This window comes from Brachyhypopomus gauderio, chromosome 1 (genome assembly GCF_052324685.1).
Source record: "Brachyhypopomus gauderio isolate BG-103 chromosome 1, BGAUD_0.2, whole genome shotgun sequence".
Lineage (NCBI taxonomy): Eukaryota > Metazoa > Chordata > Actinopteri > Gymnotiformes > Hypopomidae > Brachyhypopomus > Brachyhypopomus gauderio.
In genome coordinates this window covers 45,340,100-45,354,684 of record NC_135211.1, presented here as the reverse complement: position 1 = coordinate 45,354,684, position 14,585 = coordinate 45,340,100, and the positions used below count along the sequence as shown (strand labels likewise).

Below are 14,585 nucleotides of genomic sequence, written 5' to 3'. Positions count from 1 at the left end.
CACAAGTAGGTTTGCGGTTTCAGCAGAAAACAAATCGCTGCTCTGATAAAGTTAGCCTCCCTTTTCACCACAAGAAAGACGCTAAGCGCAACAGATCACAGAGCGAGCTCACATACCATTCGCAAATAACGTGTAGTCCTCTTTAAAATAGGCCTATTCGCGCACTTACAATAAAAAATTGCAGAAATACCAGACGTTACACCCCAGCAGGACCAACACGTTCATTACGTGAGTAACATGCTGCACCTCTGGATTAACACCAATATCCAGGGATATCTCTAGATGACAAGAGCATAACTTGTTTGACTGGTGAATTTCTAAAAATCAGTCCAACAACAATGCATAATATTTCTGCTATGCAACTTTAAAAAGAAACGTTTCTCTTTGTATTTAAACGCATTCGTTATACGACTGGTCATATCAAAGTTCACGCTTCTAAAGCGTCCGCATCCTCCTCCCTCGCTGCACGGAAAGCGCCTGCAGGCGCGCGGGGCACTGGTGCGCAGGGCTGAGCGCGCGCAGCCTCGCGCTGCTACGTCACCGTCACTCATATATATTCAGCGAGGAGGCAGCGCCACGGAGGAACTGGCTACTGCTGGTTCTGGCACATAAACACCGATCGCACTCGGAGACGAGGGCAGCACAAAGAGGAGCGCTCCTCGGTTCAACGCTGAAGACGAACGGAGTCAGGTAACGAGATTTTACAGCCACACGATGCGGCGTGTCGTCCCTGTTTACCTCGTAACGGGGCTGTAACGGGGACGGTAAAGACCCGGACAAGTAAACAAAACCGACTCGCAGCTGTTTACACTCAGTCCTCGCGTTCCCGTTCTTTAGTGTCAGCCGTACTGCGTCTGTTTTTATTTATTTTGACTGTTTTATTTCATGTTGTATTCGGTTGATTAATTTTATTGCGCTGTGCATGTTTCTCTTTGAGGGCAATTATTTCACCTGCATCTCGTGCGCTGTAAAAATGCGCTGTTTTGTAATTTGAGCAAATGCACTATTTGTCTATAGAATATAATTTGTCTAAATAACAAGGTTACTATGTACTGTATTTTCCGCCTGTACTCCCCCTGGTTGTAATGTAAATGCACTTGGTGCAGGCTGTAGAACTCTTACGTGGCACTGCTACTTCCACTGGATGGGCTCGCGCTCGCGTCTTTTGTCTGAGCACCAAACTTCTACACACTCACACTGGTGTGTACCGCAGTTACACCAAACGTTTCACGAGGGGCCAACAAGACGTACAAAAATATTTCACCCCATCATCTCACAGTCTTACTGCCGGAAAAGAAGTATTTTTCTTTGTCATTTGAGTACAGTAAGATCGGTATAAACTGAAATGAATTACAACCCGAAAGCCACATCAGATGCTGTCTCCTGTGGCTGCTTGGACTTTTGTACACTTTTGCATTACATTCAGAAACATGTTTTTACTCTCTAGACCTGGAGCACAGTACACATTCAGGACAACTTATCTCTCTCTCTCTCTCTCTCTCTCTCTCTCTCCTCTCATTCACTCACATACACACTCTTCTTACACTGAGTATTCTGTATTCCTCTTCTACACATCTGGGTAGAGACAGAGGTAATATGTTTGTGTATGTGTGCAAGTGAGAGATGGAGATAGAGAGAGAGAGAGAGAGAGAGAGAGAGAGAGAGAGAGAGTGGGCATGGGTCCCAGTGCACTGGGCAGCTTTGAAAGTTCGGAAATGGCTTGTCACTAAGGGTTCCTCGGGGCGTGCTGGTAACTGCCGCGGGGAGGGAGTCTTCGCCTGGGCCCAGGAGCAGAGTGGGGAGGTGTGTGAGTGGGTGTCAATGCCCATGAGACTCTCCACGGCCGCTTCCTGGAAGGGCATCAGCTGTGTGGAGGATGCGGGAGGTCACACACACACACACACACACACACACACACACACACACACACACACACACACACACACACACACACACACACACCTCAGTTGTCTCTTAATCTGTGACCACTGAACATGGACACAATCCAGGAATAGCAGTTGTACAGAAACGGTGTTTCCAACAACACTCTTTGAGATTAAGATCTCAGATCTGAGATCGGCACGCTTGCCTTAAACATGGTGCCTTGTATAAGTATTGTTCTCAAGACGTTTCGGCTTGGCCCCCACGGAACGCAGCCTGTTTATAGAAAACGCAGTCCTGACCTCAGATGGTCGCCCAGCCTGTTGAGTCCGGTTTCACTTCTCTGTTTACTTCCCTTCTCGGTCTGTGGGCACCCACCACTGCAGATGTGAACCCAAGAGCTCACCGCACCTGCTAGTAGTGACAGCGCACGCAGGATGTTGGTCGGGATGATGTGACACCCCCGCGCCCTCTGTTCAAGGATGGACCACCTACCCTAGTCCAGGGTGAAAGATCGGGGAGAGCTGTTTTCTATATTGAGTTTCCTCTTCCCGGCGTCATAAGAGGAGACAGAACATGTGTGAGCGTAAATGAGTTTGGTTTTTTTCCCCCATCCTGTGTGTGTAACGTGTTGTAGCTCTCCAACCACATCCTCTGACGTCTCTGATGAGAACGAGGTGCCTGCGTGTGCCGCGTGCTGATGTAATCAGTCACGTCTGGGTGTGCCGCAGACACGTGCCTTCTGGGACCACCGAAGCACCTGGATCTCCTTCCTCCCGGTTATGGGCGCATGGTGACCACAGTCCGGGTCTCCTCGCTTCCCCGTGCTCACGTGAGGCGCCTCGGGATGGACTTAGAAGTCGTGCGTTCTGTAATGAGAAAAAAAAAACGACTAAACGCTGTTCGGCGAACAGAACAAAGGTGCGGACACCCTGTTGAGGTCTCACCCTCCTGCCACGCCAAGATCCTCTTCCAGAAGCTGCCCCACCATCAGGGGCAGAATGAAAAGTGCCCTTGATCTGGGATCAGTTCTCCATACCAGTTACAACTTCTGTACATTGAAAGACTCTGGTCTCAGAACCACATAAAAGAGTGACTTGCAACAGTTACGGCGGGATCTGCCACTGGGCAGTGGGGCTTTGTGGACATGTAGAAAACAGACAATTTTGTCTTATTTATTTCTTTTTTTGCAGATCCATTTGTTGTGTTAGCTGTTGGCCACCTGCTGAGAGATTTCTGGCTGGCCTCTTTGTGTAAAGCCCCGTAAAGCCCAGTAAAGCTTTATTACGACAGATAAGACTTCGCTATTACAATAGTGGTTGTACAGCTCTACAGTAACTGAATGGCTGCCTTTGGTCTCCCAGATTGGTTTGTTTTGTAAGAGTCGGTCAGGGCCACAAGCTATGAAAGAGCATTTCGGTTTTTATTTTCTTATTTTTTCTTCATTTTTAGGTTGGCCTCCATTTAACACCAGTTCATTCTGTATAGTTAAAGAAGGATTTAATAAAATATTTATAGCTGTAGGCATGCAGTGTGTCTAAGTTACATTGTAAAGATCTTAATGTTTTATTCTGAGTCAAGGTTGCCTTACATTCTAATACAGCATTCTAATACTGTTTATGTAACCAGCATCGGGCCAGTAATATATTAAACAGTAATAATTCTTATTTTTCTTTAAAAAACTTAGAACAAAGCTCAAATTTCACTTAAAACAAGGCACTGAAGTGGGTTATTGGTAGGTTAGTAATAATATCTTTTATTGGTGGGTTAGTAACCCACGTGCTGATGCAGTACTCCTGAGTGTGTGGTCCTGTGCGAGTGTGTCAAGGGCCCTAGTGCTTCAGCCTCTCTGCAGAAACATGCGGCCTGTACGATCCAGCGTCTGAGAGCCATTCACGTCCCGTCTGAGGGGTCTACAGTGGCCCTCGTAGTTACATCTCCCTCGTCCATGTGGTGCTCCTGGAGGGAATGGCTACACTCCGCCTGTGCCCTCTCCCACAGTTGGGTGCAAAGCTCGTGTGTGTGTGTGTGTGTGTGTGTGTGTGTGTGTGTGTGTGTGTGTGTGTGTGTGTGTGTGTGCCGGGCTGAGTGTATCACGGGCTGCTGCTCGGCCCCAGCCTGCTGATGAAAGGGGAGTTTTCTGCCTGCAGCTCAGATTAGTCTGCTGGACAATAACAGCCTTCAGCGAGACTGCCGTAGGAAAATGGTTCTCATTTCGTCTTTCCACTGCGGACACCTCCCTTCCTTCGGCTGCCTTGGGGCAGGTGGAAAGGTTTTCTCGGGGAGCGTAACGGCGGTGCAAGTGCTGATCTTGGAGGGAGCGCTTGTGAATTCCATACAGTAAGCATGACCAGAGCGCACCGCGTTTTCTTCTGCACATAAACCACCAATAGCAGAAAGCTTTTTGTTTAAAGAGACCCGTCCTCTGTTACGCACCAAAAAATCTAAACTGAAAAATCTGAAACGCAAAGGTAATATTCGGATATCCACTTCGTCCGGCGGAACAGGACGACCCTCTTCCCAAACACGAGAGATGTGACATGTGACCTTCTATTCTCGGAATGCCTTGATGTCATGAAAGGCCCTGGATGGGGGGGGGGGGTGTTTTGAACCGCAGGCGTGAGGACGTACTGCGGTTCACTTTGTCTTAGCACTCCCAAGCAACCTCCATCGTCAGCGTCTCTCTCTCACCCTCTCCTCCCTCAGGTCCCACACTAGAGGAGCTCGGACGGCATGCAAAGTTGTGAAATATCGTCAGACAGCACTGATGATCCGCTTAGTAGTGGCTTACGAAGGCACGGACAACCGCGAATAGTAGTGATCGGGGCGGGCTTGGCTGGACTGGCTGCTGCCAAAACCCTCCTGGAGAACGGCTTCACCAATGTCACGGTCCTAGAGGCCTCGGATCGCATCGGAGGCAGAGTGCAAAGCGTCCAGTTTGGTGAGCCCCCCCCAGCACCTACAGCCGGTTCACCCAACACAGACATTCAGCAGAAGGGATTATTGTTGTTGTAATGAATCCAAGTTAGTTAGGTTTAAATATTTTTTTTGCGTATATTCATTCAACTAGTAAATTAGCACAGCTAATGTATTGAGGCCACTTATAATGATGAATGTGTTTTATTATTACATAAGCAGTCTGAATTTGTAGACTGTGTGTTTTGTGGTGATTGCATCAATTTGTTTGGTGTTTAACTACAGATCAATTAAAATCCTCAGAGAATACACTGATACACCCTCTGATTGCATCTTACTTTGGAGGGTGATTGTGTCTGAAAGCCCTTGTCTGCATGTAATAGTCCTTTCTCTTCACCCATCCCCCCAACCCCCCCCCCCCCCCCCCCCCCCCCCCCCCCCCCCCCCCCAGGTAAAGCCACCTTAGAGCTTGGAGCTACCTGGATCCATGGCGCCAACGGTAACCCTATCTACCACTTGGCGGAGGACAGTGGTCTCCTGGAGCAGACCACGGAGGAGGAGCGCAGCGTGGGTCGCATCAGCCTCTACACCAGGAACGGTGTGGCCCACTACCAGACCAACAGCGGCCAGCGCATCCCCAAAGACCTGGTGGAGGAGTTCAGTGACCTGTACAACGAGGTGGGGTTGAGGTGGATCTGCTGGGGTCTTCAGGCGGAGGTTCCATTTCCCTGACACGCTGAGCCAAGTCGAAACGGCGTTCAGTATTTCCAGTTTGGTGTTGCACAGGCATTCAGTTTCACCAGTGCCTCCCAGTAACTGAGTCTAATTCTCATGATAAGTTCCAGGAAATTCTGCTAAAGTCCTGGCGGGTCAGTCTGTACTGTGCCTTTTAGATGAGGTAGTACAACATGAATCCCAAACCAGGCCCAAATCAGCTTGAGCCATGACGTGTCAGAGGGATCTGTAGCTCTTTACTGCGTTACATACGTGTTTGGACAACATGCGTGGCATTGGTTTTTTTCTTCGCCTGCCTAGTCACCAGAGGGTTTGACGGCAGCCTGCGTGGTTTTGCTGGCCACTGCTGTTTTTTCCCCCTCCGCACATTTCCTTCATCAGACCTTGCTTGATTAATAGTGCACTTCAAAGCGGTCAGCCCCGGCACTTACGAAGCAGGGACCTGGAAGTGGATTCTGAGCTCTTAAACGTGGCATCAGAGAGCTGTGCAATCAGCTCAGCTGTGCACGTATGTCGTCGGTATATCTGTAGGACCTGGTGACCAGCGTTCACGTAGGTTATCAGGCAGTGAGAGCAGTGCCCTTCTGCGTGAGCGTACACACCGTGTTGGGTAACACCACAGGCCTGCGTTCACGTCCAGGAGGTGAGGTAATCGCGTGATCTTAGGTCATTGTGTGGGTCCAGAGATCTCCGTGTGATTTGTTTGAGTCTGCGGTCTGCTCGTTTGGGAAACTTACGGGGCCAATGATTGCGTTCCGCCACGGCTCTGCAGTGCTGGCTCGTGGGCTTCAGACATATGTGCGGTTACAGGAAGCGGCCGGATCAGCAGAGTGGGGAGCGGCGCCGGGTCGGGTTTTTCTGCTGCGTGTATGGCTCGGTCGGTCTTATGACAGCGTGGCTCTCACGTGAGGCGCCTGCTCGTTCACGTGAGTCTTTCCATACAGACCCGGCTCCCCTGCGCCCGAGCGACGTCTGTTGCCGAGTTACCTCTCCGTGATCCCTCCGCTTTGTTTTTCTCTCTTTCTCCCTCCATCTGTCTGCGATTATCTACGTATCACAGTGTACAGTGGTCCCCTGCGAACCCCTTAGGGATTTAATTGGCTGATTGCCTGTGTGCTAACGGATTCCATCCATAGTGGATAATGAATTCAAGACCACTTCTGGAGTTTAGACAGACCCTTGGCTTGATGATGTAACAAAATACCATGTTATTAATTTACTTATCTCTTGCCCCCCTCCCTCTCTCCCTCTCCCTCTCTCTCCCTCTCTCTCTCTCTCTCTCGATCCCACTGGCCGCCTGCAGGTGTATGAGCTGACTCAAGAGTTTTTCCAGAACGGGAAGCCCGTGGGCGCGGAGAGCAAGAACAGCGTGGGCATCTTCACGCGTGACCTGGTGCGCAAGAAGATCACGCTGGATCCGGACGACTCGGAGAGCACCAAGAAGCTCAAGCTCTCCATGTTGCAGCAGTACCTCAAGGTGTGTCATCCAGACACTCGCTACCACCGCCCGACCCGACGGCACCGGAGCCGCCCGCAAGACGTTCCAATAGAACGTGTAGCAAAGGCTGATCACCTAACGACGCTTTAATCGTTTGTTTTAGATGTTTCACTTGCAAGACATTTGTTTCTAACCTTCGGCTGACACTGCTTAGATTTACAGTTCTGATGGGTGGGGGTGGGGTGGGGGGGGCTTTGTTTCAAACCCGTTAAATCAGAAGATGGATGATTTAGGGGAGGCTGCAAAAACAAGGCCGAGTGGCCCTCTAAAACGAAGCAAAGCACAGCTCACATCTCCTGCCTGTTCCCCGCGAGCTCTCAGAAAATGGCTATGGCCTGAACTGGTTCAGACTGGTTTGAACTGGTTTGGGGCTGATTTAGGGAGAATAAAATTATGTGACCTCCTGCTGTGTTTTAGGCTAGGCAAGGCAAGACGGTTTATTTGTGTAGCACTTTTTATACACAGCATCAGGCTAAAGTTCTTTAAATAGTCATAGAAGAATAATAAATGTTATTACATCCTGATTCCTGTCACCTTAGGAGGGTTTTTGTAGAAAAAAAAACACTCATAAAGAAATGCACTAAAATGAAGTAAAAAAAAAAAAATTACTAAAGCTATTCAAATAAATGCAATGAAAATTTAAATATATATAAGGATAAAATACATTTAAACAAATATTATTTAAAAATGGCATAAAATGAAGAAATGCAAGGACTCTTAAGGTAACAGAGCCGAGCTGCGGGAGCAGGGTTTAAACTGAGCTGAATGAGAACACTTACACTTTACAATTAAAAACTAGATTTGTGCCCTTTTTAATATTTTCCGACATCAGGTTTAGCTAAATGCCGTCCCTTCACCGGGGCCTGCACTTACGGACTCTGAGAATTCTGTTCGGCCCATAACACTATCGCATACCAGATACATACACTGGTTCTACACTATTAAACAATTTAGAGCCTAGTAATAATAGCTTGAAGTCAAGTGTGTAAGTGGGTTTAAGAACGGAGGTGTTGAGTTTGTTTCTTCTGCTCCTGGTGAAAGGACTCCATGTGAAAACAGCTGTATTCTGGATCTGCTGAAGCTGTTTAATGGCCATTTATGAATTAATGTAATTGCCAAATCACCGGGGCTGTCGAGATATTACGAGTTTGTTCTCATTCCTGAGACATGCAGGAGTATGCACACACACACACACACACACACACACACACACACACACACACACACAGTCATCCTCCCATTCCCTCATCTTTCTCCTCTTCTCCTAACACTCCTCTCTGCTTTGTACGCTTTGCCAATTCATTTAACTGTCACGCATGACAGATTTCATGAAATGTATAATAGACGTAAAACAGAGGAGACAAGGCCTTGTGATGGTGCCCGTGACAGAGCGAAGAGAGGCAGAGGAAAGCAGACTTGTGTCCACTGGTTCTTCTCATGCTTTTCTGCAACTGTGTAGTCCATTGTCTGCAGTCATGGCAGAGGAATAGTGGTGACATTATTAATAGATCTAAGTTAAACAGTCCAGTGTTTGTATTCACCATGTGTGGGTGTCGGCTTGTAGACATGTGCCATTGTAACAGAATGTATCGGTATATACCCATATGTGTGTGTGTGTGTGTGGGGGGGGGTCTCAGGTGGAGAGCTGTGAGAGTAGCTCTCCCAGCATGGACGAGGTGTCCCTGAGTGAGTTCGGGGAGTGGACGGAGATCCCTGGAGCGCACCACATCATCCCGGGGGGCTTCATCAGGGTGGTGGAGCTGCTGGCACAGGGCCTGCCCGGGCACGTGCTGCGATTGGGCAAGGCCGTGCGCCGGGTGCACTGGAACTACAGCTCCCAGGAGGCCGAGGGGGAGGACAACGGCCCCCGCCGTGCCGACCACAACCAGGAGCGGCGGTGGGTGGCGCCGGTGCGGGTGGAGTGCGAGGACGGCGAGTGGCTGGCCGCCGAGCACGTGGTGGTGACCGCCTCGCTGGGCGTGCTGAAGAAGGCGCACGAGGGCCTGTTCTCGCCGGGCCTGCCCCGCGACAAGGCGCAGGCGGTGGAGAAGCTCGGCATCAGCACCACCGACAAGATCTTCCTGGAGTTTGCCGAGCCCTTCTGGAGCACCGAGTGCAACAGCATCCAGTTCGTGTGGGAGGACGAGGCGCAGCTGGAGAGCCCGGCGTACCCCGGCGAGCTCTGGTACCGCAAGGTGTGCAGCTTCGACGTGCTGTACCCGCCCGAGCGCTACGGCCACGTGCTGAGCGGATGGATCTGCGGTGACGAGGCCCTGCACATGGAGCGCTGCGACGACGAGACCGTGGCGGAGACGTGCGCCGAACTGCTGCGCAAGTTCACAGGTCCGAATACTGTGTGTGTGTGTGTGTGTGTGTGTGTGTGTGTGTGTGTGTGTGTGTGTGTGTGTTGTGTTGTGTTTATAGGACACTTTATCTAATGTTTATGCTGTGTTTATGCACAAAACAGGGATAGGTGTAGGTGTGTGTGTCTTTGGGCTGTGTGTGTCTTTGGGTGTGTGTGTGTCTGTCAGGATTAGAGTGGAGTGTGGAGTGTTTAGCACACATTCATAAATGTACTGTGAAGAGCATCCTCCGTTATTAAGATATGAGGCAGCGTTAATTACTGCATTACTGCGTTACATTAATATGACTCCGCTGCTAATCACCCCGCTTCACTCCCCGCTCCCCCGCCAGCACACGGTGACTCACCACACGTCACTCCTTCTCCTTTCACCTTGGCCGGTGATGCGGGTGTGAGCTCACAGTTTACTCCCTGTAGGGCCTTCACGCTTACCTGAGCTGCCATTACTGCACAGTGACTCACCCATTGTATTAGGGGGCGGGGCCCCGATCATCTTCTCATCGGCCGGTCAGCACAGGGCTCCGCCCACCGCTCACCTCTGATATACGTTGTATAAGCCGTGATTTGTGGGCATAAGTGGCGCAGTAATGGAAGGTATTGAGAGCTGCTGCTGTGTAGAAGAGACTTTACTCAAGGCTGTTAAAAAGGCTGATTAGGCTTACAGTGGCAACACTTACAGCACTGTTGGGCTGACCAGAGTTGACAGCCATCAAATGCAGTTTTGTACATGCGTACACATATTAAGAGTATTCACCTGCGTGTGCCTAGTGTTTGCAGGTTTTGTCTTCCACTAATAACTACAGAGCTCCGCCTCTGTTCATGAATGACTATAGAGCTCCGCCTCTGTTCATGAATGACTATAGAGCTCCGCCTCTTTTCACGAATGACTACCGAGCTCCGCCTTTTGTCACGAATAACGCCACCCATTCGGAGATGAAGAGCTTTGCTGTAGAGACGTGGTTGGAGCAAGCCTTGGTTTATGTACGAGACGTATCTTCACATGTTTGGATCTCTCAACGTCTTTTATGAAGGCGGCTTGAGCGAATTTTGGAATGAGAGAAAAAAGGTCCGTCAGTCGAGGCTCACAAGTACACACCTCTCGCGTTCCATCAACGGTGTCTCTCGGAGAGATCACGCAATCAGTTCAAAGGGTCCCTCACTGCACACACTCATTCCCACAGCCTGCGTGTGCCGTGGTCGCGTCGACGTAGGTCAGATTGGTTTTAATCCTGGCATTCTTCTGACTGATAGGACTGGAAGGTTCAGAGGCAGTTTTACAGCTCACGCATCAGTGAGGGAGTTCCACACAGTAGCGCAAAACCCTCACGTGGAAAACAGTCATGTGGAAAAGGGGACTACAAGCAGGACTCCAGATGTTTGGATGTCTGGCTCAGTGCCCAGTCGCCGCAGTGTTTATGCAGCGTTCAAGTGCCCCTTGGATATTTGCGCTCGCCGTGTCGTAATGAGGAGTTCAGAGTATTTGTTTGCTTTGATGTTTGCTTTGTTGCTTTTCAGGTGACTAGGTCATCGCAATTTCCCATGCAAAATCTCAAACCTGAATGATCTTTCAGTCCTAGACTGATAACCGCTCGGGCATTACAACATTTATGCACAAATACAGAAGTGTTGGGGACCGTGATTAGTGATGGTGTTAGTTACACGGTGTGTGTGAATGGTGGTGGTAGTCTGATCAATGATGGTGTTAGTTACACGGTGTGTGTGGATGGTGGTGGTAGTCTGATCAGTGATGGTGTTAGTTACACGATGTGTGTGGATGGTGGTGGTCATTACACGGTGTGTGTGGATGGTGGTGGTAATTACACGGTGTGTGTGGATGGTGGTGGTAATTACACGGTGTGTGTGGATGGTGGTGGTAGTTACACGGTGTGTGTGGATGGTGGTGGTAATTACACGGTGTGTGTGGATGGTGGTGGTAGTTACACGGTGTGTGTGGATGGTGGTGGTAGTTACACGGTGTGTGTGGATGGTGGTGGTAGTCTGCCTGATCTGGAACAGACAGTTTCCCCTCAAACTTTCAGCTTTTCTGTCCCTTGGTAGCTTTTTAATTTTTTTTGGATGTTTTTAAAGGAAAATGGGACTTTTGGCAGGGAAACAGTGAGAGTGACTGAGAGATGTAGAGAGTGACTGAGAGATGTAGAGAGTGACTGAGAGATGTAGAGAGTGACTGAGAGATGTAGAGAGTGACTGAGAGATGTAGAGAGTGTGTTCTGTGGTTCTGCAGCCGAAAACAAGATTCCTGGACAAGCCAGACAGGAAACAAGCACTAGGACTAAACCAGGACTGATGCCATGTTCTGATCCACCTTAAACTGGGACCGACGCTACATTCTGACCCTCCTTAAACCGGGACTGGCTCCCTCTGTTCCGTAAGTTTGCTTCGTTCGTTTACCTGCCCGACCTTCTGCCACCCGCAGGGAACCAGAACATTCCGAAGCCGAGGCGCATCCTGCGCTCGTCCTGGGGCAGCAACCCTTACATCCGTGGGTCGTACTCCTTCACCCGAGTGGGCTCCAGCGGGGGCGACGTGGAGCGGCTGGCCGAGCCCCTGCCCTACGCCAGGTCCTCCAAGGCCCCGGTGAGGCGGTCCGCACCCAACACCTGACCCGAGTCCCTGCGCTCACCATCACCCCAGTGCGCACCGCCCTCTAGTGGTGCGACTTGTGATGTGCGCTAAATATACATGTCCGACTACACAGTATTTTGGTATGGGGACCATGGAAAAGGTTAACCCTGCTTAATTTTTAACCCTGATATTTTTAACTTGCCCCAGTGTTTGGTGGCCCCCATTTTCCCACAAGCTCAGCAGAGAGAAAGAGAGAGTTGACAGCGAGCTCCCGTGGAGAGAGTGTTGATGTTTGAGAATAGCGCTGTTGAGATTGCGGACACATGCTGCGAACGTGAGACTCGTGGGCACGTGAACGTGAGACACGTGGACACATGGACGCGAGACTCGGCAAACTGCATGCAGCCTGTAACCTGAGCTCGTGGCTCTGCGTGGACCTCCCCGTCTCTCTCTTTCTTTCTGTTGCAGACACACACACACACACACACACACACACACACACACACACACACACACACACACACACACACACACACACACACGCAATTACAGGGCAGAAAGGAACAGTGTGACTGCACAGAATGGCCCAGGAAAATGTGTGATGCAGACATAAATGACTTTTCTGGTGCCAGGTCTTCAAAATAACCTGAGCCTAAGCCCTAATCATGAACAATGCTGTGCTGAGTCTATTTATTTTTTCATTTATTTACTTATTTACCCTGAACTGGGTCAGGCTACCTGGTTTAGTTTCCCTCGCAGCTGTTAACCCTGTCTTTTCTGTTCTTTGTTTTTTTATACTCTTGTGTTTTCCCCCATTCTCTCACTTCCTCAGCCTTTACAGGTGCTGTTTGCTGGCGAGGCCACACACAGGAAATACTATTCCACTACCCATGGTGCTTTGCTGTCAGGTCAGAGGGAAGCAAACCGTCTGATCGAGCTGTACCACGACCTCTTTAATGCAGAAACCACGAAGCCTAACATGTCGAATTAAACAACGTGGAATGAGAACCACTAACTAGTGATGAGAAATGTGTGTTTCATGCTATCTGTATTCTAATTGATTAAATGTGTTTGGGCATGTAGGAGGGGCATTATAACAATAACAAAGAAAAAGACGGAATGGAAATGTCTTTACTGTATGTAGGATTAGCTCTATTTAGATAATACAGGACGTACTGTACAAGGCTGCCAAGTTTGGTGGCATCTCTGGTTCTTATCTTTCTCTGATTGTTATTATTTTTAAATAAGTTATATGTTTATAACATGTCTGTAATTTAACTTTTGTAAGTGCCTTCTGTATTTAATGGTGTCATTTAAAACGAAAACAAAAATGGCAATGAATAAATGCATATTAATGTGGAAAAGGACATGGGGCTGGTGTCACACGGGCACACGGTTCGGCCAGGATGAAAATAATACTTCACGCTGAAGAAGTAATAATGGAGTTACTCATACTGATACTCTGACCCAAAACAGGGAAAATTCAGGCACCATAACAAAGGCAATTTATGACTAATACCTACTACACACCCAGCAATGTTACACAGGAATGTAATCCAGGCTACTATTGTTACTGGTTATCTGCTATTTGTTCACTAGAAGTTCATCTGTTCAGTAGAAGTTTTGTCGTTTGGAAGTTTTCCAGTACAGCAAAATATATTTCTATATAAATCATCATATGGTTCTCTCTGTTCCCACAGTATTTGGTTATACACATGATATATTTGATAAGCTGTTTACTGTTGTTAACACAAATTCCAATTATCTTGAATGCAATGTTCATCTTTTAGATCTGCCTAACTGTTTTAGTACTTCAATCATTTAAATGTAAACCCCGAACAACCTGACTACTCTTAATGTAAACGCCTCCTTGTGGTTGGAGAAAGCAAGTACAGCAGGTGCGGCACAAAATGTAGGCCTCTGTTAGTCAGGCTTGTCTTCCAGTTACATCTAAGACACGTTCAGTCACAAGACAATACAGCCGATTTTATCAGCTGAAAACTATTTGTGAAATATTCTGTTCCTTTTTTGTCATGGCACTGTATGCTCACCACAGATTTTCAAAAGTACTACTCAGCTACGGCTATGTGTAAAGGTAACTGTCACTTCACCTGGACGCTTTTAGCATAACAACAGAACGGATGACTTGCAATTTCCTGCTAATACATAACCGGTAAAAGTACATCTAATGCATTAAATATGCAAAAACAAACAAACATAGCAAGTCATGTTAACTCCTAATCCTTTCTTGGGATCCATGTTCATGCAGCTTAGCTAGTGATGATGGCTTGGTTGTGTAAGCTCTGAGCTTTGTGGCCATCTTTCCCTTCCCGTTTAGGCGTACATGCAGAAAACAGACTCACACCAGGTAAACACAGCGGCTGTGTCACAGCCTCTCGTACAGCTGAAGCTCCCCACAGTCTCATTCGTCTCACCGTGTCATGAGGTTTGACAAAGACACATCCTGCAGTCTGGTGTCCTGGACGCAGTCGGGCCGAGCAGCACCAGTTCCCACAGGTCCGGACCCACGTAATGACTTCCAGTGTCAAGTTTGATATGTTTTTAACTTCCGCAGCATGTGAATTAAAGTGGAATTAAAGTAGAAAGTAG

General features: G+C 48.6%; 1 protein-coding gene across 1 annotated transcript; it reads left to right on the top strand.

Annotated features, from left to right (window-relative positions):
- Positions 1-539: 539 nt before the first annotated feature.
- smox (spermine oxidase) lies at positions 540-13,308 on the top strand. Its single transcript, XM_077015604.1, has 7 exons — positions 540-690; positions 4,588-4,822; positions 5,249-5,475; positions 6,836-7,009; positions 8,668-9,373; positions 11,827-11,987; positions 12,808-13,308. The coding sequence occupies exons 2-7, from the start codon at positions 4,615-4,617 to the stop codon at positions 12,964-12,966; spliced, it is 1,635 nt and encodes a 544-aa protein (XP_076871719.1). The 5' UTR covers positions 540-690; positions 4,588-4,614; the 3' UTR covers positions 12,967-13,308.
- Positions 13,309-14,585: the final 1,277 nt, after the last annotated feature.